At 42.7% G+C, this 24,604-nt stretch overlaps 1 protein-coding gene across 2 annotated transcripts in view; it reads right to left on the minus strand.

The window, feature by feature from the left end:
* Positions 1-24,604, minus strand: part of LOC140359937 (neuropilin-2-like) — a 185,515-nt gene that overhangs the window by 83,466 nt on the left and 77,445 nt on the right. For both annotated transcript variants that reach the window (XM_072445188.1, XM_072445189.1), the window contains exon 7: positions 18,759-18,914. In XM_072445188.1, coding sequence (XP_072301289.1) covers positions 18,759-18,914 — 156 coding nt within the window. The remainder of the gene's footprint in view (positions 1-18,758; positions 18,915-24,604) is intronic.

The raw sequence follows: 24,604 nt of genomic DNA on the forward strand, positions 1-24,604 counted from the left end.
CACCGCACACGCACACACCGCACACCGCACACGCACACGCACAACGCACAACGCACACCGCACACCGCACACCGCACACCGCACACCGCACAACGCACACCGCACGCCGCACGCCGCACGCCGCACGCCGCACAACGCACACCGCACGCCGCACGCCGCACACCGCACACGCACAACGCACACCGCACACGCACAACGCACACCGCACACGCACACCGCACAACGCACAACGCACACCGCACACCGCACACCGCACACGCCGCACGCCGCACGCCGCACACCGCACACGCACAACGCACACCGCACACCGCACACCGCACACCACACACGCACACCGCACACCGCACACCGCACAACGCACAACGCACAACGCACACTGCACACTGCACACTGCACACCGCACACGCCGCACGCCGCACACGCACACGTACACCGCACACGCACACGCACACGTACACCGCACACCGCACACGGACACCGCACACCGCACACCGCACACACACACACAAACGCGCACAGATCCAGATAAAAAGGAAATTGAATGGTGGCTGCGGGCGGTTTTTGCATCTCTTGACACCAGGACTTCATATCTGGGCCGATCAGACGGAGTGTCACTGCTCCCACCGCCTCCATATGTGATAGTGTCTTTGTTCAGCGCGCCGCAGGAACACACCCGCCAGCTTCTATTCGGGAGGGTTTGGGGGGTTTTGAACTGAAAATGAAATTGCTACGTATAGAAGTGTATAGATAGGAAGGGCAGCGGCGATACGCAACGTTATTAATGCGTTTTTAGCGAGCTGTATTTAAAATGTGTCGTGCAGATGGTGACGTTTCAGCCACATATAAGTTGTATTGTATGTTTGTATTGTCGTAGTTGCTAGAGACAGAGAGTCAAGACTTGAAATGTTGGACTGGAAAATAAAATTAAAATTGTGGTTGACTAAAATATTTTGTCAAATAGTTTATGTCTATTTCATATTTTTGCTGACTTAAATAAAATAAATAAAATAAATAAAATAAATAAAATAAATAAAATAAATAAAATAAATAAAATAAATTAAAAAAATACTTTGACAATACAAAAAAAAGAAAAAAAACATAATTAAACGAGTGGGGACTTGAGCCAAATGACCCTTTTCAATCACAGAGCTCCAAACCAGACCAAAAAAACTCATTGTCACAACTCAAAGTCTTTACATGCGTCAAAAAGCAATACAATACAATTTATCGTTCAGTAATCTAAGTATGACATTTCCATCCACTAAAACTAGTCTGAAGCTAAAACTAATAATTTGGCTAAATGTTGATGAGTCAAAATGAAAGATTTAACATTGACAATGGTGCATGATGATGAAAAAAAAGAAACCTATTCAGGAAAATAAAAAACAAAAGACAAATTATAGCATTATAAAGGATGACTTGAAACCTGGAATGAAAGTGACAAGATTAAATCACGGGACTTTATTACTTCTGATTAAGTCTGAAGAGAATAAAGAATTGAAGAAAAGGGAAACGTTCCTTTTTTAAATATAAATTCATGAAATTCCTCACACTCTAATAAGCCACATTTAACTCTGTACAAACAACCTCTGTCATCACATTTGAGTTAAAAGGCAAAAAAAAGAGACTATTTGCTGTGGGAGTTTGCTGCAGTTTTGGTTTCGCTCAATTTGCTGGAAAAGTTGCCTTCACATAAACACGAGGCGATCCACCCAGACTTTGTGTCACTGCCAGTGTATTTTTCACTGATTTGGATCACAACAAAATCCCCTTTATTCACTGCAGCTCTAACTAACTCCACTCTGCAGCACCGAAGAGTTTTGCCTCATTACAAACTTTCAAATACGCTTTCCCTCTGTTCTCCGCCATCAGTTCAAACCAGTGTTTATTACATGGAGAAGTAAAACGCGGTTCAGCGCCGCCATCGGCCCTGCAATTACGTGCTTGGCTACTCCTTTATAGACGTTCACTTTGTTGTCGATGTGTGTGCGCCAGCAAATTAGCCATTTTTCCTCCATGTTTCCCAATCCATTAAACCACTGTGTTCCTTTAGGGTCGACGGAATCTGGATGAAAGCGGGTCTCGCGAAGGGAATTGAACCCTCAACTCCCGAGTCGCACGTACGCTGGCGGACCGGTGCCCTTTCCACCGGCCTCAATGCCGCCCTGTGACGGAGTAAATGATGGAAAAATGCCTAAAGGCCCGGGTAAATCTAATGGGATGGCGGTGGATAGATGTAATTACGAGTGCGCGAGTCTCGAGCCGCCGTGTTGAAGTGTAATTATGAAGTCTCCGAGTGAGGCGCTTTAGGCTGCGGGGAGAGTTCTGATTTCCCCTGGCTCCGAGCGAGACATTCCTGTAGCAACGCACTACCAACAGCACCCCCCCCCCCCCCCCCCCCCCCCCCCCCCCCGCCTCAGTCATTATTTAGAGTTGTATGATCCTAATAATAGAGATGAAGGAATAAGGGCACAAAAGAAACACTGAGTGATACATAGACGACGTGGAGCTTGAAGGGTTTGTACAGTGACGTGTTGACCCTTTGTAAACGGAGCGCGCACGTCGAGTCTAATGCATCCGCCTCCAAAACATCACAAACTATGATAACAAAACTATATAACATATAAGAAAACTATATAACAGGGCGGGAAATGTGCAGGAAAAAGCCTGATTTGGACTCAGTTTGAAAATGGACAACTTTGACCGAAACTGGACTAAACGGGACTTATATTTTGGACACATTTTGGACACACTTTTTTTTTTTTTACTTTGGATGCCATAATTTTTTGTTTCTCTTTGGTCCTGTCTGTTTTTTGTGTTTTGCCTCTTAAAATAAAATGAATAAAATACCGCAAAAAACTAATACCAGAACCTATTTAGAAATCAATACAACGTGTGAAGGAGTTCTGTATCGTTTCAGATCTAGTGATGAGCACAAATATTGCTATTGCTATTGCTATAACAACCGTGTAAAACACATTTCTTAAAAACACAAACTGCGCTGGGAAAATTGCATCATAAATATAAAGTCAAGCCCAATAAATCCTACTTTAGTGCAATTTTTTTTTTAAATTTGAGACATTTATTCTCATTACTCGTGGCCAAATGTAACGTATAAACCAAAAAACTACAACATTTGTCTGCACCACAAACCTCACAATGTATCAATGTCAGATCATTTTAACAACACTTCTTGTCACATCAAAATGTTAAAAAGAGTGAAATGTAGTTCACGGAACAAGAAGGCAGCTCCATATCCCAATAACAGACGATCTCCAAAGTGTATTACCGTATTTTCCGGACAATAAGTCGCGGTATGTGGTGTGACTTATACTTATATTTATACTTATATACTTATACTTATACGACTTATGTGTGATATTATTTGTTATTTTTACACTTGCAACCGCATTTCATACTCCAGTGCAACTTATACATGTTTTTTTCTTCTCTATTATGCATTTTTTGGCTGGTGCGACGTATAGACCAGAAAATACGATATGTCAAATGGGAAACCGATGTGCCAAAGTCCTGCCCCGGGTTCGTCTGTCTGTGAGTGGACGGTACTAAAGTTCAGTGAGTGGATTGTACTAAAGGTGCTGTGTTTCCCCCGTCGCGTCAGAAGAAGGTGAACAGGTGCTCACTTCCTCTTCACACCTACAGGCTATTTCTGTCCGCTCATATCACCCGACACGTGGACAGTATCTGCCTGTGTGCAATGTGCATTTTTATATACATATATATTTACTACGACCGACTAGGTGGTATTTATGTATTTTGTGCAGTGTGAATAATTGAGCGCGTGTTTTTCTCAAAGGACAAACCAAAAGGTCGATTTTTCCCCATCGCGGTGAATGATGCATGATAAATCCGACAGGAATTAAGTGCGTTTACCGCATCACAATTGGGACTAAACCCCAAACTAAACCTGGACTAGATCAGGACTAAACCTGGACTGGATCAGGACTAAACCTGGACTAGATCAGGACTAAACCTGGACTAGATCAGGACTAAACCTGGACTGGATCAGTACTAAACCTGGACTAGATCGGGACTAAACCTGGACTAGATCAGGACTAAACCTGGACTAGATCAGGACTAAACCTGGACTAGATCGGGACTAAACCTGGACTAGATCAGGACTAAACCTGGACTAGATCAGGACTAAACCTGGACTAGATCGGGACTAAACCTGGACTGGATCAGTACTAAACCTGGACTAGATCGGGACTAAACCTGGACTAGATCAGGACTAAACCTGGACTAGATCAGGACTAAACCTGGAAGAGATCAGGACTAAACCTGGACTAGATCAGGACTAAACCTGGACTAGAACAGGACTAAACCTGGACTAGATCAGGACTAAACCTGGACTAGATCAGGACTAAACCTGGACTAGATCAGGACTAAACCTGGACTAGATCAGGACTAAACCTGGACTAGATCAGGACTAAACCTGGACTAGATCAGGACTAAACCTGGACTAGAACAAGACCAAACAAAGTCCACATCGAGACCAAAGTGGGCTCAATTTAGATTCAAATATCGAGTGAGAAAGCAGTCTAAATGTTTTCTTTTTGAGATAAATGGATACATAAATAGTTCAGTGACTCTTTGGGTAAAGGCACACTGTGTAACTTTTCAGGTGAGCTGTCCAAAACATACTCGTATCCATGGTGATGTTATGGATTGTATGCAGCATGTCATTGACAATATCTAATTCAATTATACCTAGTTTAGGCCTTGTCCAGACTGGATTTTGTACTCAACTAGCTGTTTTGAAGTCTTAGTTAGCCCGGGTTAGTTCTGGTTAGCCCGGGATAGTTCTGGTTAGCCCGGGATAGTTCTGGTTAGCCCGGGATAGTTCTGGCTAGCCCGGGTTAGTTCTGGTTAGCCCGGGATAGTTCTGGCTAGCCCGGGTTAGTTCTGGTTAGCCCGGGTTGGATCTGGTTAGCCCGGGTTAGTTCTGCTTAGCCCGGGTTAGTTCTGCTTAGCCCGGGTGGTTAGCCCGGGTTAGTTCTGGTTAGCCCGGGTTAGTTCTGGTTAGCCCGGGATAGTTCTGGCTAGCCCGGGTTAGTTCTGGTTAGCCCGGGATAGTTCTGGTTAGCCCGGGATAGTTCTGGCTAGCCCGGGTTAGTTCTGGTTAGCCCGGGATAGTTCTGGCTAGCCCGGGTTAGTTCTGGTTAGCCCGGGTTGGATCTGGTTAGCCCGGGTTAGTTCTGCTTAGCCCGGGTTAGTTCTGCTTAGCCCGGGTGGTTAGCCCGGGTTAGTTCTGGTTAGCCCGGGTTAGTTCTGGTTAGCCCGGGATAGTTCTGGCTAGCCCGGGTTAGTTCTGGTTAGCCCGGGATAGTTCTGGTTAGCCCGGGATAGTTCTGGCTAGCCCGGGTTAGTTCTGGTTAGCCCGGGATAGTTCTGGCTAGCCCGGGTTAGTTCTGGTTAGCCCGGGTTGGATCTGGTTAGCCCGGGTTAGTTCTGCTTAGCCCGGGTTAGTTCTGCTTAGCCCGGGTGGTTAGCCCGGGTTAGTTCTGGTTAGCCCGGGTTAGTTCTGGTTAGCCCGGGATAGTTCTGGCTAGCCCGGGTTAGTTCTGGTTAGCCCGGGTTAGTTCTGGTTAGCCCGGGATAGTTCTGGCTTGCCCGGGTTAGTTCTGGTTAGCCCGGGTTAGTTCTGCTTAGCCCGGGTTAGTTCTGGTTAGCCCGTGTTTTAGCCTGACCTGGTTTAGCCCTGGTCGTGCCTTGGTTCAAACATGACCTTTGGAAGTCAGCTTCTGAAGGCAAATCAATGACGCCCACACGGAAACAACTTACAGCGCACGGCAGGTCAAACCACACATTTCACTCAAACACACTGAACATGACTATATTTAAGACTCCGCTACAAATGTGCCTTATTTTGTCCCAGTTGGACAGTTTTTGTGACGTTTGTAATGTTACTTTGACAGATTTGACAGAAGTAGAGGTAATTACACGACTGTTACCTAGCAACAACACTGTAAACAAGGACCAAAAGCCATATAATTTACACAACAGTCATGATTTGACGAATAACAAAGCCTGATAACGCCTTGATTTTGTCAAAACTGTCCAAAAATGTGTCAGTTGCGTGTACATTTTCAACAGGATGTCGCTTAATGATGACATCACAGAAGGATTCCATTGTAAAACTACTTCCTGTAAATGTTGGCGTTTACTTTGCACGTTTTCTTTACGATCTGGAACTGGTAAAACTAACTATCCCACCAAACCCAGTCATAATTACAAAAACCTGTCATGTGCACTTTAAGTAGAAACGTAGAATAGCTGCATGGTGCACCTTTAATCACTGAACATCATACTTAAAAAACATGTAATATATTCACAGTAATATGTCTGAGGAAGCTGTAGCTATTAAACACATTAACATAGAGTTATTATTCTATTAAACTGTTACATATTGTAGTTTTGGACGTTCTTGTAGAGCGAAAAACACTTTGGTCCAGAGCGAGGCCGTCTGCATAAACCTCGTGGGAAACTGCGGTCCAGGTGATGCGCTGGACGGACTAAATAATTCAAATGTCCACCCTGCGTCTATGTGGGACGAGTCATGAAATAATAAACGTCTTCTGTCCACGCTTCTCCTCGCATTTCCCCTCCGACTGCGGCGGGACCTCCATCTGTGTCTGACAGCCGAGCCTCTGACCCTTTCAAAATAAAAGCACGCACGCATCGCTCTCCTACAACGACCCGAGAGTCGCTCGTCACAGCTTTCTTTTTCCCAAATATGTTTAATACTTTGATGTATCTTTACTTCCTACAGACGTTTCGTTGTTTTTATTCTTGTTAAAGTTACAGGACATTTAATTGTCCCATAATGACCCGCATAATGACCTGAATTGTCCCATAGAATAATACAAATATGCACTAAAACAATCAAGAGTTGAGAACAAAAATCTTAAAAATATACCATATAACTTTGTATTTAATATTAAAATGTACTTTGAATAAAATGACATTATACATTATGTACCAGTCCTGGTTAAGTCCCATTTAGACCAATAAAAATGAAGCAAGAAATCAAGAAAGCAAAACAGAGCATCTAAAATAAAAGATTAGATTAGATTTCGGACTAAATAAATAGTTATAGTTTGGTCCTGATTTAGTCCTGGTTTAATTCTGCTTTAGTTCTGGTTAGCCCTGGTTTTATATTGACTATTTGTGTTTTTTATTTCTTTGTATTATGATTTTAAAGCATCTTTCTTGAATGCTGTGTAAACATTGTGCTTTGTGACTTGCCTTTAGTCCTGGTCTAGCCTTGGTTTGGACCGGTTTTAGACCTTTTTACGTTCTGGCTTCGTCTTAATTCAGACTTGGCTTAGTCTTGATTTGTTTAAACTGCAACACTTTACAACAAGTGATTCATTATGAACCATTTATGAAGAATGAGTCAGGCTTAGTCACTGCTTACAACCCTAAATCTAACCACTTACCGTATTTTCCACACTATAAGGCGCACCGGACTATAAGGCTCAGTGTCAAAGAATGGTGTATTTTTGATCATTTTTCATATATATAAGGCGCATTAAGCAAACCAAAACGTGTACCACACAAAATCGCTTCGAGGTCATTAAGCACAACCAGAATTCATCCATATATAAGGGGCACTGGATTATAAGAGGCACTGACATTGTTGGTGAAAATGAAAGGCTTGTAAGTGCGCAATTTGGTAATTCACTTGTTCCTACGTCTAATAAACTAACTGTTCATTATGGATTAAGTCTTTGTCCATGCTTTCTTTAGACTGATTGCGATGCCGTCATCATAAACAGTTTAAACTTGTTTTAAGCTCTCCGTTCGGCCGTCGCTCTCAAACTTCTCTCGTCCGTGACAGCCCCGTCTCTGACCCTCTCCAAATAAAAAACGTCACACGCCGCACTCTCCACGCCGCCCTCGGCCTCCCGCGTCTGCGTTTCACTTTCGCATTTGTCACCGGCTCTTCACTCCTTCACCCCCGCGCCCCCGTATTCCCCGGCTTCCTCCCTCCCGCCGCGGCCTCCCTCTTGACATCCATCCCGGCTCCTTCGCCGCCTCGACCCGCGACGCTTCCTCGGAGAGTCTCTGGTCAACACCCTCACCCTGCTTTTCTCATTATGTTTCACTCCGAGCGCCTGTGTGCAGCGGCCCGTGCGCTTCGTCCCCGGCGTACCCCCCCCTCACGTGTCCCGGCTCCTTTCGCTCGCCGCCGTCCCGTACGAAGCCCGCGGCGAGTCCCTCTGGTGCGCACCTTTCGTCCTCCCCGCGCGCTACTCGAAAAAGCCCCGGCCGCAATGGCACCAGAGCTGTGCGAAGAGGTCCGAGTCGCGGTTTGAGGAATCGGGAGTGGTTTTTTGGCGATTGATGGGAGTGAAAGAAAGTGGAGAAAGAAAGGGTCGAGTAGGTTAAAGCAATGGCTCGCGGGTTACTTGTCACACGATCTGTCCGACGTGAAAAACGTGCGGTCGTTGATGGATTTGTTCGAGTAGTTTAGTCCACATTTCTTCAACTGAGAAAGTCAATCAACCCAAACATTAACTACTTAAACGAAGAATGTGTTCACGCGTAACTAAACCCAGAGTTAAACCGAGACTAAGCCAGGACTAAGGGCGGGTTTGTTCTGGTCTAGTCTTGGGTTGGTTTGGCTTTAGTCTTAGTTTTGTTTCGATTTTGATGTGTTGATGAAGGTACAGGGTTAAAACAAGACTAAACGAAATCTATTTGGACAAAACCACGGTAAAAGAACCCTGACAATTTGGCTTCAACGGGAGGCAAATTGCCAAAGTTGTTCTCATTCAAAGTGACTCATGTCTGGCTGTTTTTGTGCTAATTTTTAGAGTTTATTCCTCTACGGGAAATCAAGAGAAATGACAAAACTACATATCAATGGAACTGTCTACACGAGTGGGTTCCAAACGTGTAAGCCCTAAACTAAACTAAAAATCTGATAAATATGCTGTCAATTACTGCAATTATATTTTCGTGTTTAATGATGTTGGCAAAATCTTTCAAACACTATTCAATTTGACCTTCTTTAGGCCCATATTACCTGGTTTAGCCTGTGTTTGGACCTGGTTTAGTCTGTGTTTGGACCTGGTTTAGCCTGTGTTTGGACCTGGTTTAGCCTGTGTTTGGACCTGGTTTAGCCTGTGTTTGGACCTGGTTTAGCCTGTGTTTGGACCTGGTTTAGCCTGTGTTTGGACCTGGTTTAGTCTGTGTTAGGACCTGGTTTAGCCTGTGTTAGGACCTGGTTTAGCCTGTGTTAGGACCTGGTTTAGTCTGTGTTTGGACCTGGTTTAGTCTGTGTTAGGACCTGGTTTAGCCTGTGTTAGGACCTGGTTTAGCCTGTGTTTGGACCTGGTTTAGCCTGTGTTTGGACCTGGTTTAGTCTGTGTTAGGACCTGGTTTAGCCTGTGTTAGCCTGTGTTTGGACCTGGTTTAGCCTGTGTTAGAACCTGGTTTAGCCTGTGTTAGGACCTGGTTTAGCCTGTGTTTGGACCTGGTTTAGCCTGTGTTTGGACCTGGTTTAGCCTGTGTTAGGACCTGGTTTAGCCTGTGTTTGGACCTGGTTTCTTCAGAAAACTCCTGCTTAAACGTCTTTGATCAAAAAGCTTTCTAGATCTTCAAAACGCTTTATTACTCGTTCTTCCACTGTCACCGCAAGTTTAACCTGATCAACTCCAACTCCCCACGTTTAAGACAAATGCACATATCGCGTTTCATTTCACAAACTATGCAAGAGAAACACAATCATGTTCCGTGTTCTTCTACAGAAAACCGTAATTCATTGAGTCTTGGCCGCTCGCCCCCGTCGTATATTGTGATTTGCGCCTGGTTTGAATCCTGTTTCCTTCTGGCTCCGGGGACAAAGACGGGCACGTGCTCGGTTCAGACGTGAAGGCCTGTTTCACCATCTGGAGTCCTCTGGGTTTCCCCGAGTCCACCAGGCTGAAGGCAGCAGCCGCTAACGTGATCGATGTGCAGAACAAGCAAATCACTGAAGAGAAAAATGTGGAGAGAAGGTGTGTGTAAAGTGACGGATGCAGAAGATGGAGAGAAGATGTGTGTAAAGTGACGGATGCAGAAGGTGGAGAGAAGATGTGTGTAAAGTGACGGATGCAGAAGATGGAGAGAAGGTGTGTGTGAAGTGACGGATGCAGAAGGTGGAGAGACGGATGCAGAAGGTGGAGAGAAGGTGTGTGTAAAGTGATGGATGCAGAAGGTGGAGAGAAGGTGTGTGTAAAGTGATGGATGCAGAAGGTGGAGAGAAGGTGTGTGTAAAGTGACGGATGCAGAAGGTGGAGAGAAGGTGTGTGTAAAGTGATGGATGCAGAAGGTGGAGAGAAGGTGTGTGTAAAGTGACGGATGCAAAAGGTGGAGAGAAGGTGTGTGTAAAGTGACGGATGCAGAAGGTGGAGAGACGGATGCAGAAGGTGGAGAGAAGGTGTGTGTAAAGTGATGGATGCAGAAGGTGGAGAGAAGGTGTGTGTGAAGTGACGGATGCAGAAGGTGGAGAGAAGGTGTGGGTAAAGTGACGGATGCAGAAGGTGGAGAGAAGGTGTGTGTAAAGTGACGGATGCAGAAGGTGGAGAGAAGGTGTGTGTAAAGTGACGGATGCAGAAGGTGGAGAGACGGATGCAGAAGGTGGAGAGAAGGTGTGTGTAAAGTGATGGATGCAGAAGGTGGAGAGAAGGTGTGTGTAAAGTGACGGATGCAGAAGGTGGAGAGAAGGTGTGTGTGAAGTGACGGATGCAGAAGGTGGAGAGAAGGTGTGTGTGAAGTGACGGATGCAGAAGGTGGAGAGAAGGTGTGGGTAAAGTGACGGATGCAGAAGGTGGAGAGAAGGTGTGTGTAAAGTGACGGATGCAGAAGGTGGAGAGAAGGTGTGTGTAAAGTGATGGATGCAGAAGGTGGAGAGAAGGTGTGTGTAAAGTGATGGATGCAAAAGGTGGAGAGAAGGTGTGTGTAAAGTGATGGATGCAAAAGGTGGAGAGAAGGTGTGTGTAAAGTGACGGATGCAGAAGGTGGAGAGAAGGTGTGTGTAAAGTGACGGATGCAGAAGGTGGAGAGAAGGTGTGTGTAAAGTGATGGATGCAGAAGGTGGAGAGAAGGTGTGTGTAAAGTGATGGATGCAAAAGGTGGAGAGAAGGTGTGTGTAAAGTGACGGATGCAGAAGGTGGAGAGACGGATGCAGAAGGTGGAGAGAAGGTGTGTGTAAAGTGACGGATGCAGAAGGTGGAGAGAAGGTGTGTGTGAAGTGACGGATGCAGAAGGTGGAGAGAAGGTGTGGGTAAAGTGACGGATGCAGAAGGTGGAGAGAAGGTGTGTGTAAAGTGACGGATGCAGAAGGTGGAGAGAAGGTGTGTGTAAAGTGATGGATGCAGAAGGTGGAGAGAAGGTGTGTGTAAAGTGATGGATGCAAAAGGTGGAGAGAAGGTGTGTGTAAAGTGATGGATGCAAAAGGTGGAGAGAAGGTGTGTGTAAAGTGACGGATGCAGAAGGTGGAGAGAAGGTGTGTGTAAAGTGACGGATGCAGAAGGTGGAGAGAAGGTGTGTGTAAAGTGATGGATGCAGAAGGTGGAGAGAAGGTGTGTGTAAAGTGATGGATGCAAAAGGTGGAGAGAAGGTGTGTGTAAAGTGACGGATGCAGAAGGTGGAGAGACGGATGCAGAAGGTGGAGAGAAGGTGTGTGTAAAGTGACGGATGCAGAAGGTGGAGAGAAGGTGTGTGTGAAGTGACGGATGCAGAAGGTGGAGAGAAGGTGTGGGTAAAGTGACGGATGCAGAAGGTGGAGAGAAGGTGTGTGTAAAGTGACGGATGCAGTGGAGAAGTTCAGTCCGAGGTTAGACTCACGAGGAGCGACATACGATTTGAGTCTTTTCAGCGTGATACGAGCAACGCCGCTGTCGCATTTTTTTATTATTTTGAGTTTTACAAAAAGCTTCTCCGTCACTGTAGGTCTTGGATTTTATGTAAATGGAATCACAATATTTCTGCACGTTTTTTATTTTTCTGAGGAACTTTCTTGTGCTTTAGTCTGCATCAAATATATCATGTTTAAAAAAAGACGTATTGTGCTTTTGTCAGCTATAGTTAGACTCTATGATTTTTTATATATTTTTGTATATATTACATTTTGTATACTTTTGACATTTTTCTGACAGGTCGGACGACTCATTGAACTAAAATGCATTTCACTTTTATATATTTAAAATGGCGCTAAAAATGATTAAAACTATAAAAATATTAAAACAACAATAAAAATCACAGAATAGCTCATTTTTTAGGTTAGTCATTTCACTTCCTGTTTGTCATTGATGACATCACACAACTCACAAACTCATATAATGGCAAAAAAAATAATAATTGACAAATGAAAATATATGAGAGAAAGTTAATTTTGTTTTATAATGTCAAAAAAGTAAATCATGCATAAACTTTGTCTGGAATGAGTGTTTCTGGTGTGATGTCACTTCCTGTCATTTTCTACAGAACTGAAATGTACGATAAAAAAAGACGTTTCTCTCCCTAAATACACATCCATCCTGTCCGTCCACAAACACCACAGTCTGCGCACGTCCTCAGACTTTTCGCTCGTTCGCAGCTGAAGCAGACCTACAGCTGGAAGTACAGATGGACGCTCTCATCAGAACAGCGCCCCCTGCTGAGCCTGTCGCTCGGGAGTGATGACCCTGCTCCACTACACTTCCCCCAGACGCGCTCTCCGGCCTGATCACATCCAGATTGCGCGGGCTTCACCGTGAAACGCTCTGGATGTTCAACGCAACCCACGACAAACTATTCACCGATGTAAACGTGACATAAACATATGAGCTGGTGACATCACAGAGAGCTGCTTAAAGGGCATGTGATACATCGCTCGTTTCACTGAAAAGCAGGTTTTAATGTTTGTTATAGATTTTGCTGAAATGTTTACAAGTTTCATCCATATTTGTAGATTTTTTTAGCTTTTTTTTTTTACTTTCTGGTTGTAAATTACGACATCCCACTAAAGAATTCCGTACGTTTTACCTAGCAACCATGTTATCTGGGCCTAAACTCATCTAATGTCACAGAAATTATTATTTGACATATACAAATATATAACAGCACCTTTATTTTGTCAAAATCACGTTTAAATGACCACAAAAAAATGTCTAATGTTTTATGATTCTGCTCTACTTCATATCATTCCAACAAATGTTTCAACTTTTCTTCAAAAACTTCAAAACTCATTTATATTTACAGCAGGTTTTTTTTCCCACCAAGTCAAGTCGAAACTAGAAAATCACAAAAACATGTCATACAAACTTTTCCTTATACCTTTATATTTGCAATCTTGATATAAATTTGTGTTCGTAATAATCAGATTTTTTTTTTTTAGTTTGAACTGCATTTATACATTGTTTGTTGTAGTAAAGGAAAAGTAACTAGCTCTCACTCCATTTCAAGCACAAATAAATGGTAAAATATTAGCATGCGCCAGATTTAGCTCCAACAAAACCAAAATAAACACTACAATTACAACTGACTTAGCTCGTTAGCATTAGCACGGTAAAACACATGATAAAATGTCACCTTAAGTACATTTCCAGTTCTGTTCTCCTCATTCACTCGCTCAAAACAAATGACAAATGAATGTGCTGCGTGTCTACGTGTCTGAGTCTGAGCGTTAACACGGGTTTGTCCCCACAGAGGTGTCAGCGTTTGCCAAGCCCCGCCCCGTCACGCACTTAGATATGAGCACACACGCACGCACCGGGCTCTCCAGGCGTCCCCGCAGGCCCCGCGCTCCAGAGCAGGCTTTACCGCGACAGAGAGAGGGATTATAGGTAACGACACCCACAACTACCCAAACAATGCCTTAATCGCTTTCACACAAACAGGGCGAATGCTGCCAATCCATCCATCACTTTTATAACCGTCAAAGCACCTGAAAGCAAAGATCGGTTTATTTAAGATAAACGGTGATCTAATATTTAACGTCTATATGACCGTTTTTTCTAATTATGACCTGGTTTGGTGGGATAGAACCTGTGGTAAATATTTATCATAGTTTTATTTCCGTTAAGTGGCAGTTTGTGAAGAAATGTTGGAAGAAAAGAGTTCAAAGTGACAGGAAATAGAGCTAAGACAGAATCCCTCTGTGATGTCATCAATGTGCGACGTGCCACTGAAAACACAGAGACGATTCTTTTCTGACACTTTAAACGATCATTCAACAAAATAAAGGTGTTAAACGGTATTATTATAGACAAATAATAACTGCTGTGTAATTTATGTGGATTTTGACTCTTGTTTACAGTCTGGTTGCTAGGTAACAGTTGTGGAATTACCTCAATATTGACCTTATTCCGCCCACTTTTCCCACGTGATGGGCACTATTGTTTTAATCTCACTGCTAAAACATGATATGCAGTAGATTGATTTGTGTAAAATATCCAATGTTCATGTGACCAACAAGTCAGCACTGCACTGATCCCTGAGCGGCCTGGAAACGGCTTTTTAGCCCCGAATATCCCATTCTCTTCCACCTCTCTCCACCTCTCTCCACCTCTCTTCACCTGTCCCCCCATCTCTTCCCCTCTCTCCCTCCCTCCCCCTCTTCCTCCCTGTGCTGAGTGAGGTGCTGGTCATCTCAGGAGGGGCATTAGATGTGGCTGTTGACACAATCCTTTCATCACCAGATAAATGACCAGCTCTATTTTATTCAGCCCCCTCTGCTACTTTTTCCTCCTCATACCCTTTTCCTCCGCCTCCTCCTCCTCATCCCCTCTTTTCCTCCTTCTCCTCATCCCCTCTTTTCCTCCTCCTCCCCTCTTTTCCTCCCTCATCTTTGCATCAGCTGGAGATATCACTGTGAGGAGTATTCACAGAAAGACACGTTTTACTTTTACTTCAATCTGTACTTTCTACTCCACTACATTTTTGAACTGGACTGAGAAGTATTTTTTCTAGTATGTTTATGGTGGCTCTTTTTTTGTATTGCATTGTATTTTATTTGATTTTATTTGATTTATTTATTTGATTTATTTATTTGATTTATTTCATGTATTATTTATTTTATTTTATTCATAACATACTTTATAACTTTTACTTAAGAAGACTTTTTAACGAGATACTTTTACGTTCAGTTTTACTTGCTCTTGTCTGTACTTTTACTTAACAAAAAAGAGTACTACTTTAAGACAGCTACTTTTAAGTCACCGTATCTTGACCGTTGCGAGATAGGTCCACTGCCTCCAAGCCCTCCAGGTCCTTACTGTTTTGTCTGTGTCTTCTCTATAACAAATACAGATGTCCACAGCATCACAGACCATCGCAGGTCGAGTCGCTGGGGGAACCAGGACTGTCACAACAATTCAGCCTGATTTGTGTGATCTGAAACGCTCTTGATAAAGCCTTTAAAGCCCGTCGAGAACCAGATGGAAACAGCCATATGGAAGAGAAGTTAACTTGTTTTTGAGATGATTTCCCCCTCACCACGTCTCCACGACTCCTATAGAGACCACTCAGAAGTGACAGGCCGAGGCTAAGGAAATTGCTTATAGATCTAGTTAGCGTCAGCTCGGGGCGATCGTTCTGCTTAGAAATGTGATGTACAATATAGATATTCACGACGTGAGTATTTAGCTTACGTGGACGTATACAGTAGTAGTAGTGTCCAAAATATGGCCCGCGTGCAGCCCTCAGACCTGTTTTTGTTCAGCTTCTTGGAGATTTGGCCACATTATACTTTATTTTACAGTAAATTTAAACTCCTCGACCAAAACAAGCTCAAGAACAAACAGATGTTGAGGTTCTGAGACTGAATTAAGGCGCGGCCGCACTTTAAAACCTCTGATAAATGCTACTTTTGATTGTGATTTGAATGTATTTCTTGGCGTTGATCTAGTGCTGCAAATATACATGGTTTTGTTACTTATCCATGTACGTTATGTAAGTATTTAATAACGTCCGAAGGTGAAACGTTTCCATTTCAAACCACAACTTGCATTAAATACAATGCAATGAAAAGTATCTACCGTATTTTCGGGAGTATAAGTCGCACCAGCCAAAAAAACAACAGAAGAAAAAACATATATAAGTTGCACTGGAGTATGAAATGTGGTTGAAAGTGTGAAAATAACAAATATTATCACATATAAGTCGCTCCGGAATGTAAGTATATAAGTAGAAATATAAGTATAAGTCGCACCCCGGCCAAAACTATCGAAAGAGGTGCGACTTATAGTGCGGAAAATATGGTATTCTGCATTTACTCCATTTGGTGTATATTTATTGACATGTAAACTTTTGGGGTGTTTAATTTTAAAACTTGACATGGAATTCTTACAACAGTATTTTCCGGAGTACAAGTCGCACCAGCCAAAAAATGCATAATAAAGAAGAAAAAAACATATATAAGTCGCACTGGAGTATGAAATGCAGTTGCAAGTGTGAAAATAATAAATAATATCACATATAAGTCGCTATTTATATAGTTAAAATATAAGTATAAGTCGCTCCCTGGACAAAACTACGAAAAAAGGTGCAACTTATAGTCCCAAAAATACGGTAAAAGTGTATTTAAGGCCAAAACACGACCTTTCTCTTTGTCTCTGAAAGCCTTTGCGTGCTAAACTAAAGTAGCCTTTTTATAGATCGCAAACGCAAAGAGACAGATACAGTTTAATGCCATGCGCCGGAACATTCAAGCCAAAGCGATGACATCTCAGCTCAAGAGCGTCGCACATCGTGCTCATTTCTACATTAACGAGAACCAGAAAACCATCGCGCCATTGAACCTTCCTGGAGTCTCACATTTCGTGGAAAATCTTACTTTCACGTCTCGAATAACCTGAAAACGAGGCCGATCCGGTCGGGAGCGGCGTGTGACCGGAAAGGTGGTAATAGCGAAAACCAGCTCGGGTTTCAGCGCCGCTTTCCATTTTAATTAAAGCGGCATTAATTTCGAAATACCCACGGCTCGCATCGGCGCTCGCATCGGCACCGCACCGCCCCGCGCCGAGCCACTGACGACAACCCTTTCCCAAACTGCCCGAGACGTTTGACCGAAAATTTCAAGCTGTGTCAATTCCCCTAACGCGCTCCAGATGGCTGCGCGGCGAGCATGATGTCACTCGCACAGGTTTGGGCTGCGCAGCTGGAATTGTCCGCGCCGGCGTAGAAATGTGTGGGGCTTGCGGTCAAACTGCGGCTCTGGTATATCCCCGTCTCGTGTTTCGAAGTATAAATGTGCGTGTGGGCCGGTCCGGGCGAGCGTGTGTCGAATGCTTCGCGGTCCGCGCTCGTCTCCGTGAAATGAATCTATGGGTCGGTGTGGGAAAAGTGCCAAAGCGAAAGGAAGGGGCGGTGCTGAAGTTAAAGTGCAAATAATTTGAACAATATTTAAAGATAAACTCTGGAGGGAGAAGTCAACGCATGAGCTTTATCGAGGCGATTTATTAAAGGACACATATTAGACCAAATGTACTTATGTTTAGCTGTTAAACACATTGTTCCCTCATAAAAACATACTTGAATCTGTATTTAACTTTATTCATGCTTGTTTCATGAATCCCGTTTGTGTGGTCTTTTCCCTTTGAGCCTCAGAAAACACGGTTTTAAAAGTCCAAGTCAGATCACCGTTGAGAGACTTGTTCTGAGCATTTCTGCAAGCTAGCTTTTGTGGATAGCTTTTTATTTTATTTTATTTTATTTATTTTATTTATTTTATTTATTTTATTTATTTTATTTATTTTATTTATTTTATTTATTTTATTTTATTTATTTTATTTATTTTATTTATTTTATTTATTTTATTTATTTTATTTATTTTATTTATTTTATTTATTTTATTTATTTTATCTTTTATTTATTTATTTATTTATTATTATTATTATTATAGTTTTGTTAATAAGAGTTTTTTGTTTTCTTTATAAGAGTTCTTCTATTAAGTTATCGGTCCTTTCCCTCTGTATCTTCTGCGTTGCAACACCAAAATTCCCCCATGTGTGTAGGGAATATCTTATTTATGTTCTCATGTAGAGGGCGTTCTAACACCAAATCCAGAGTAGGGAACGCCTGACGTTTCTCAGTGTATGACAGAACATACACTACAGTAAAGGTCCTGTGATGTAAACATGTCATGTCTGATGCTATAGATGCTGTAGGTCTTGTGTGTGGGACATCCGGGTCACACTCGTGGACACGTCCCTGGATAAACAGACCGACAGCTGCGGATCCAAGGTTGTCTCACATGCGGTGGAACCTTGAGTGTGTCTTTCTGCAATGTCTTTAGACTGGTTTTGTGCATGTGTGTTGTGCTTTAATGACTCAATCTTAGTTCTGGTCAGAGCAGGCAGCTCGGTCATTGTTGCAGTATAGTTTGCTCAACAGCATGTTTAAAGGCCAATAACAGTACAAATAGTGCATAACATGTGTCCTTTAAAGTACCATTAGCTCTACGTTGGTAACTTAGAGAACACTTACTTTATCAAGACAACCAGGCAAAAGGTTTTGTATTGTCACATGGATATCAGCACTTATTATCTACAACCTTTTTGGACTGGAATTACATTATCCACTCACGCTTGTCAAGTCGCCAAATCTGCCCTGGAGATGTGGCTGGCAATCTGTGCCAAAGGCCTCCACTTTTCATTATTCACCTGCACGCTGTGTGTGTGTGTGTGTGTGTGTCTCTGTGTGTGTGTGTCTCTGTGTGTGTGTGTGTGCGTGCGTGTGTGCCTGTATGTGTGTGTGTGTGTTACCTTGTGGTTCTTGCCGTGCCTGTACACCATCCAGTCCTCTCCGTTGGTGCTGACCTCCAGTTTGAAGGTGGTGACATAGTAGGACTTCTGCGTCTCCTTGGAAACAGCTCCTTGTGTGGCGATCCCTGTGAGCACTTTGAGGACATGAAGATCCACCTGAGACACGGGACAAAGACAAAGAGTGTTAAACCACCGGCCTGACTCGGACACGCCTATTTACACGTCATTAAACACGTGAACAGTAAAGTAAAGGCTGCACGTGTGTTTAGTTTTAAAAGTTGTCTAAAAATGTAACGTAATCTCATCATTTTTGTTCTTGTCTTCTCATATTTCTTTCAAATTTTCTTTTATCACACCGACTTTCAGTATTTTCACTTTGACAAATACCTTATATTCCGGACTATAAGTTGCACCTTTTTTCATAATTTTGGCCGGGGTGCGACTTATACTTATATTTGTACTTATATACTTATACTACTACTACTTATGCGACTTATATGTGATATTATTTATTATTTTCACACTTTTAACCGCATTTCATACTCCAGTGCGACTTATATATGTTTTTTTCTTCTCTATTATGCATTTTTTGGCTGGTGCGACTTATAGTCCGGAAAATACGGTAGATATTTTCAAGTAGTAAGTGCAATAATAACAGTAAAAGTGGTTGTCAAAGTAAAAAGTCTTTGTTTATATGTGTTAAGTTTATGTGTATATGTACTTATCCCATCTTAACCCATCTTATAGTTCATTGTGAAAAAGCTCTATGTTGTGACAAAATCAGACTGCTGCGCGCTAACTGCAACAATAAAGTATTTCATCATTCGCCGAACCAGAAGTAAGAGTTGTAGAGCAGCGTTCAGATCGACTGAGGCCCCGGTTTCACTTTAGGATTTAGTTAGAACTTTACATTTGTTAAAACACTTAGAACATGGCTCGTATTTGGGTTAGGATCTGACTGGTTCCTCGTCTGTATGTGACCCCGGTTCTGTCGTGTCCTCGGCTGCTTAATCCCGGACGTCTCCTCTCACCTCTGCTCGTCTCCTCTCACCTCTGCTCGTCTCCTCTCGCCTCTGCTCGTCTCCTCTCGCCTCTGCTCGTCTCCTCTCGCCTCTGCTCGTCTCCTCTCACCTCTGCTCGTCTCCTCTCCTCTCACCTCAGCTCGTCTCCTCTGCCCTCGGCCGCTCCCTCCTTGTGTCTGTCCGTCCTTCTGCTCGCGTCGATATAATGACCCCAGGGCTCATTTTCATTTCCTTCCATACAGCCCCAATCGGCCCCGCCCTCATTGTGGATGCTACGCTACGTGGACGGCATAATGCTAACGCTTAAACAAGGACGTACGGGCCAGCGACTCTGAGATGAGGTTCGGAAACAGCTTATTCTAGTTTTTACGTGTGTGAGAGAGTAAAAATGACTAAAGGTAGTGTGACTTCTATTGAGTGCAATGAAAGCAAGACTAAACCAAGACTAAACCAGGATTAAACCAGGACTAAACCAGGACTAAACCAGGATTAAACCAGGACTAAACCAGGACTAAACCAGGACTAAACCAGGAGTAAACCAGGTCTAAACCAGGACTAAACCAGGACTAAATCAGGACTAAACCAGGACTAAACCAGGACTAAACCAGGACTAAACCAAGACTAAACCACGACTAAAGCAGGACTAAACCAAGACTAAACCAAGACTAAACCAGGATTAAACCAGGACTAAACCAGGACTAAACCAGGATTAAACCAGGACTAAACCAGGACTAAACCAGGACTAAACCAGGAGTAAACCAGGTCTAAACCAGGACTAAACCAGGACTAAATCAGGACTAAACCAGGACTAAACCAGGACTAAACCAGGACTAAACCAAGACTAAACCAAGACTAAACCAGGACTAAACCAGGACTAAAGCAGGACTAAACCAGGACTAAAGCAGGACTAAAGCTGGAATAAACCAGGACTAAACCAGGACTAAACCTGGAATAAACCAGGACTAAACCAGGACTAAACCAGGACTAAACCAGGTCTAAACCAGGACTAAACCAGGTCTAAACCAGGACTAAACCAGGACTAAACCAGGACTAAACCTGGAATAAACCAGGACTAAACCAGGACTAAACCAGGACTAAACCAGGTCTAAACCAGGACTAAACCAGGTCTAAACCAGGACTAAACCAGGACTAAACCAGGACTAAACCAGGTCTAAACCAGGCCAAAACTAACACTAAACCAGGACAAAACCAGGACAAAACCAGGACTAAACCAAGACTAAACTAGGACTAAACCAGGAGTAAACCAGGACTAAATCAGGACTAAACCAGGACTAAACCAGGTCTAAACCAGGACTAAACCAGGACTAAACCAAAACTAGTAAACTGGGACTAAACCAGGATAAAAACCAAGAACAGAACGTGTCAAAAATAATCAACTAAATCCAGGACTAAACAAGAACTAAACCAGGACAGCACAAGGCTCTGTTTGAAACTGACTCAAGACTCAAGACTGACTCTATACAATACAGAACATATACATACAATATGACAACTTTACTACAAAATATGACAACTTTACACAAGGTCCAGTCCTCGCATCTGGACTACGATCCCCAGATAATGTGCAGTGCAAGCGATTAGCAGTCATGAGGAGAACGGGCCAGTCGCCGGATCAATCACGGCCTGATCAATTATTGGTGAATGTAAATGACCTCTAACAAATGAATGCTAAACTGTCTGCTGCCTCCACAACAAAAGCAGACGGGAAAATACTTACTTATACAATAATGGATACTTCTGCTGATGTAAAGCAGTTGTAGTACAGGCTAAAATGAACTCGTTATAGTGATAAAGTAAGTAAGTAGTGGTACATCGTGGTAAATATCTGTAAACAATAAATATAAAGGTATATTATAGCATCTAAAGCAGGAATGCATTAAGTTTTATAAAATATTCTGTATTAATCTTAGATAAATAGGTTATTTTTTTGGTCTCAAATTGTGGTTTTGAGCCTAGAGTAGCAAAAGTAGAAGTACTAGTAGCAGTAATAGTGGAAGGAGACGTAATAAGGTTGTCAAAATACTATGATAATACAAAATGTTCAAACTCTGAAAAAGCTGGAAAGTCAAAACCAATTTTGAAAGTGAAAATGTGTCATTTAGAAGGTGAAAAACCCAATTATTATGTTTAGTTAAAATGAGATGAACTGATATGAAACAAGAAGTGTGCAAACGTTTTGAATTGAAGGAACAAACTGAAACATAAACGGGTGAATCACTGACATCGTTTGGTTGGTACTTAATCAGGGCGTAGAACCTTAATATTCAGTTAATATTCAAAATGTTTGTTTCTGAGGTTTCGAGGGTGAAGGATCTTTAAACTTGCCATAAAAAAAACATCACTTTTAGTCCAGAAACCAGAAACCTCCTGCGCAAATTCATTGTTATGACCAGACTTGTGTGTAAAAAATGTACATATAAATAACATTTGTAACAGAATAATGCATCCATTATACAATGTGATCGTTTTTATAATGTTATCATAGATTTCTGAAGTTCAAAAGCATCAAAACCTGCTCAAATTATCCCGAAGGAAGATTCGTGCGGTACAGGTCATCAAATCCAGTGTAAGGGCGGTTTGAGGTGAGCAACAACCCTCAGGACAAAAAACCCTCCTCAGTTGTTTGTTTCAGCATCAAATAGTCTCTGTCTATGAGTTTTTCTGACAACCCCGAGCAGTCGCCCTCGTTGTTTACTCCCCCCTTTTCGACGCAGCGGCACACGCGGTGGAAAATGAATGCATGTACGCCCAAGTATATGCTATGATAAATGTTCTGCCCGGTAACTTTTCATTTGCCGTGGCTCCAGCGATGATGCCAGGCGCTGATTGCTTTAGGTGCCGAACCGCAATAAGAGACGCAGCCACTGTCACCGCCGCAGACAAATACAAGCCAAGCCCAAGATGAGAAAGTTTCCAGCGGACGTTACAACATTTATTCTAGTCCAATGGAGCTGTGGAGACCTGCAGATTAATCAGAACCCGCTGTGTGTGTGTGTGTGTGTGTGTGTGTGTGTGTAGGTGTGTGTGTGTGTGTTGTTGTGTGTAGTTAGTGCCACTTGGGCGCAGTAGCGAGCACCGGGGGAGGCAAAACGCAGCATTTGTTATCTGTCAGCGAGACAGGTGTTTTAGATTACTTCCTACACACACACACACATATATATACACACATACACACACACACACACACACACCACCGGGCGCTCGCTTAGGGCCGGCCACAGATCCAGCAAGACAACTAATCGATAGTCCGCGACCGAGCCACAGATGAGAAGCAAAGGGGGGAAGAAAGAGAGCGAGAACGAGAGACGGGAATGAAGAGAGAAAGGGCCGAGTTAAACGATGCGACGGGGAAAGAGAAGGAGGGAGAGTGGGGAGAGGGAAAAGACAAGGAGAGGAAGAAAAGGAGTGAGAGAAGGAGGGAGAAGAAGGGGAGGGAAGAGAGTTAAGTGAGCCTTCCTGTAGACCCGGAGTCATCCATCACGGAGCTGTTAGAATAACCACTCGCACAGGCAATATCAATCCACAGCTTCTCCGACCGGACCACGCCACAAAACAACAAAATAAATGAAGAAAATACTGCAGATTTACCACCGTCGTGCAAATAACGAGACGAGGATAATGACCGAGAACCGAGGAAAAAACGTGTTGCGTCTGTAGTCGGCTAAAGACGAGCCGCGCGCATCGATTAGCTGACTAAAACCACGACCGAATATCTTTCCCGAACGACTCTATTTGTACGGGAAAAGTAGACAACAAAGTATTAAAGGAGGGAGGATAAACGCAACAATTCACCCGCGAAACCTGCTCCAAATCCAATTAAATAAAGAGCTACGACATATTTTGTAGTTGACTAAATAGCTTAACCAATAGCTTAAACGGAAGCAGCAAATGTTAAGGCTAATTTTAAACTCACTCTTTCCAGGTGTGAAAGTCGCCTTTAAATGAGTCAAACATCAACGTTTAAAGACAAAACGCATTCTAAATAAACAGTAAAGAATATACGGTACAGTTTGAACCTACAAAAGGCAATATATTTGGGTATTTGGAGTATTTTTGAGCCAGTCCCCGGCATGGAGAAATTGAAAACACTGCAGCGTTTGATTTAAAACTTTAACATTTACCAAGTCCTTTTTCTGATTTACCGTGGCGACCTCAGAATGAAAGAGTGGAGAAGTATTCGGCGTGTAATCCGCGTAGTAAAAACAACAAGCGCAGCCAAAGAAAAGTGCTAAAGCACGACTGTAAAACATTGTAGATTCATGAGGTGTGACGCCGCAGTCGTGCTAAAGTTAGCGTACACATTTATCATCGCATGTTCCAGAGTCAACAAAAGTATGTTATTTTCTTTTTAAATGAAGTAACAGCTTTCTAAAGTTCAAATTAATCGTTTAAAATGACAAAATTGCTTAAATGTTGTATCTGACGTAATTCTTCGTGATCAAATGCTCATAATTATACCTTATTTTAGTGGATTTTTCACAATCTTATTTAAATGTTGTGCCTAGGAATGTGAAGATGATTTGGTGAATTGATTATCGTGATTATTCAGGTCACAATTTAATCGTAAAAACCTAAAAAATAATAATCGTGACAATTTTAGATCCAAAATTAAGTCTTCTTTGTTCAGTCTTTAGTCTAAAAAATAGACCTAAATGTAAATAATGCTTTTTTATCTGGCTGTTTTTGTTATATTCAACTTTATTTTAAATAATTATTTATTTTATTTAATTTTCGTAGAGCCGTTCAAAAACTTGAGAAATAGTAAATAAATAATAAGATCAGATTTCGCTGTTGTTCGTACAC

The sequence above is a fragment of the Eucyclogobius newberryi genome, unplaced genomic scaffold (assembly GCF_026437365.1).
Source record: "Eucyclogobius newberryi isolate DKJ021-1_F unplaced genomic scaffold, fEucNew1.0.hap1 SCAF_14, whole genome shotgun sequence".
Classification (NCBI taxonomy): domain Eukaryota; kingdom Metazoa; phylum Chordata; class Actinopteri; order Gobiiformes; family Gobiidae; genus Eucyclogobius; species Eucyclogobius newberryi.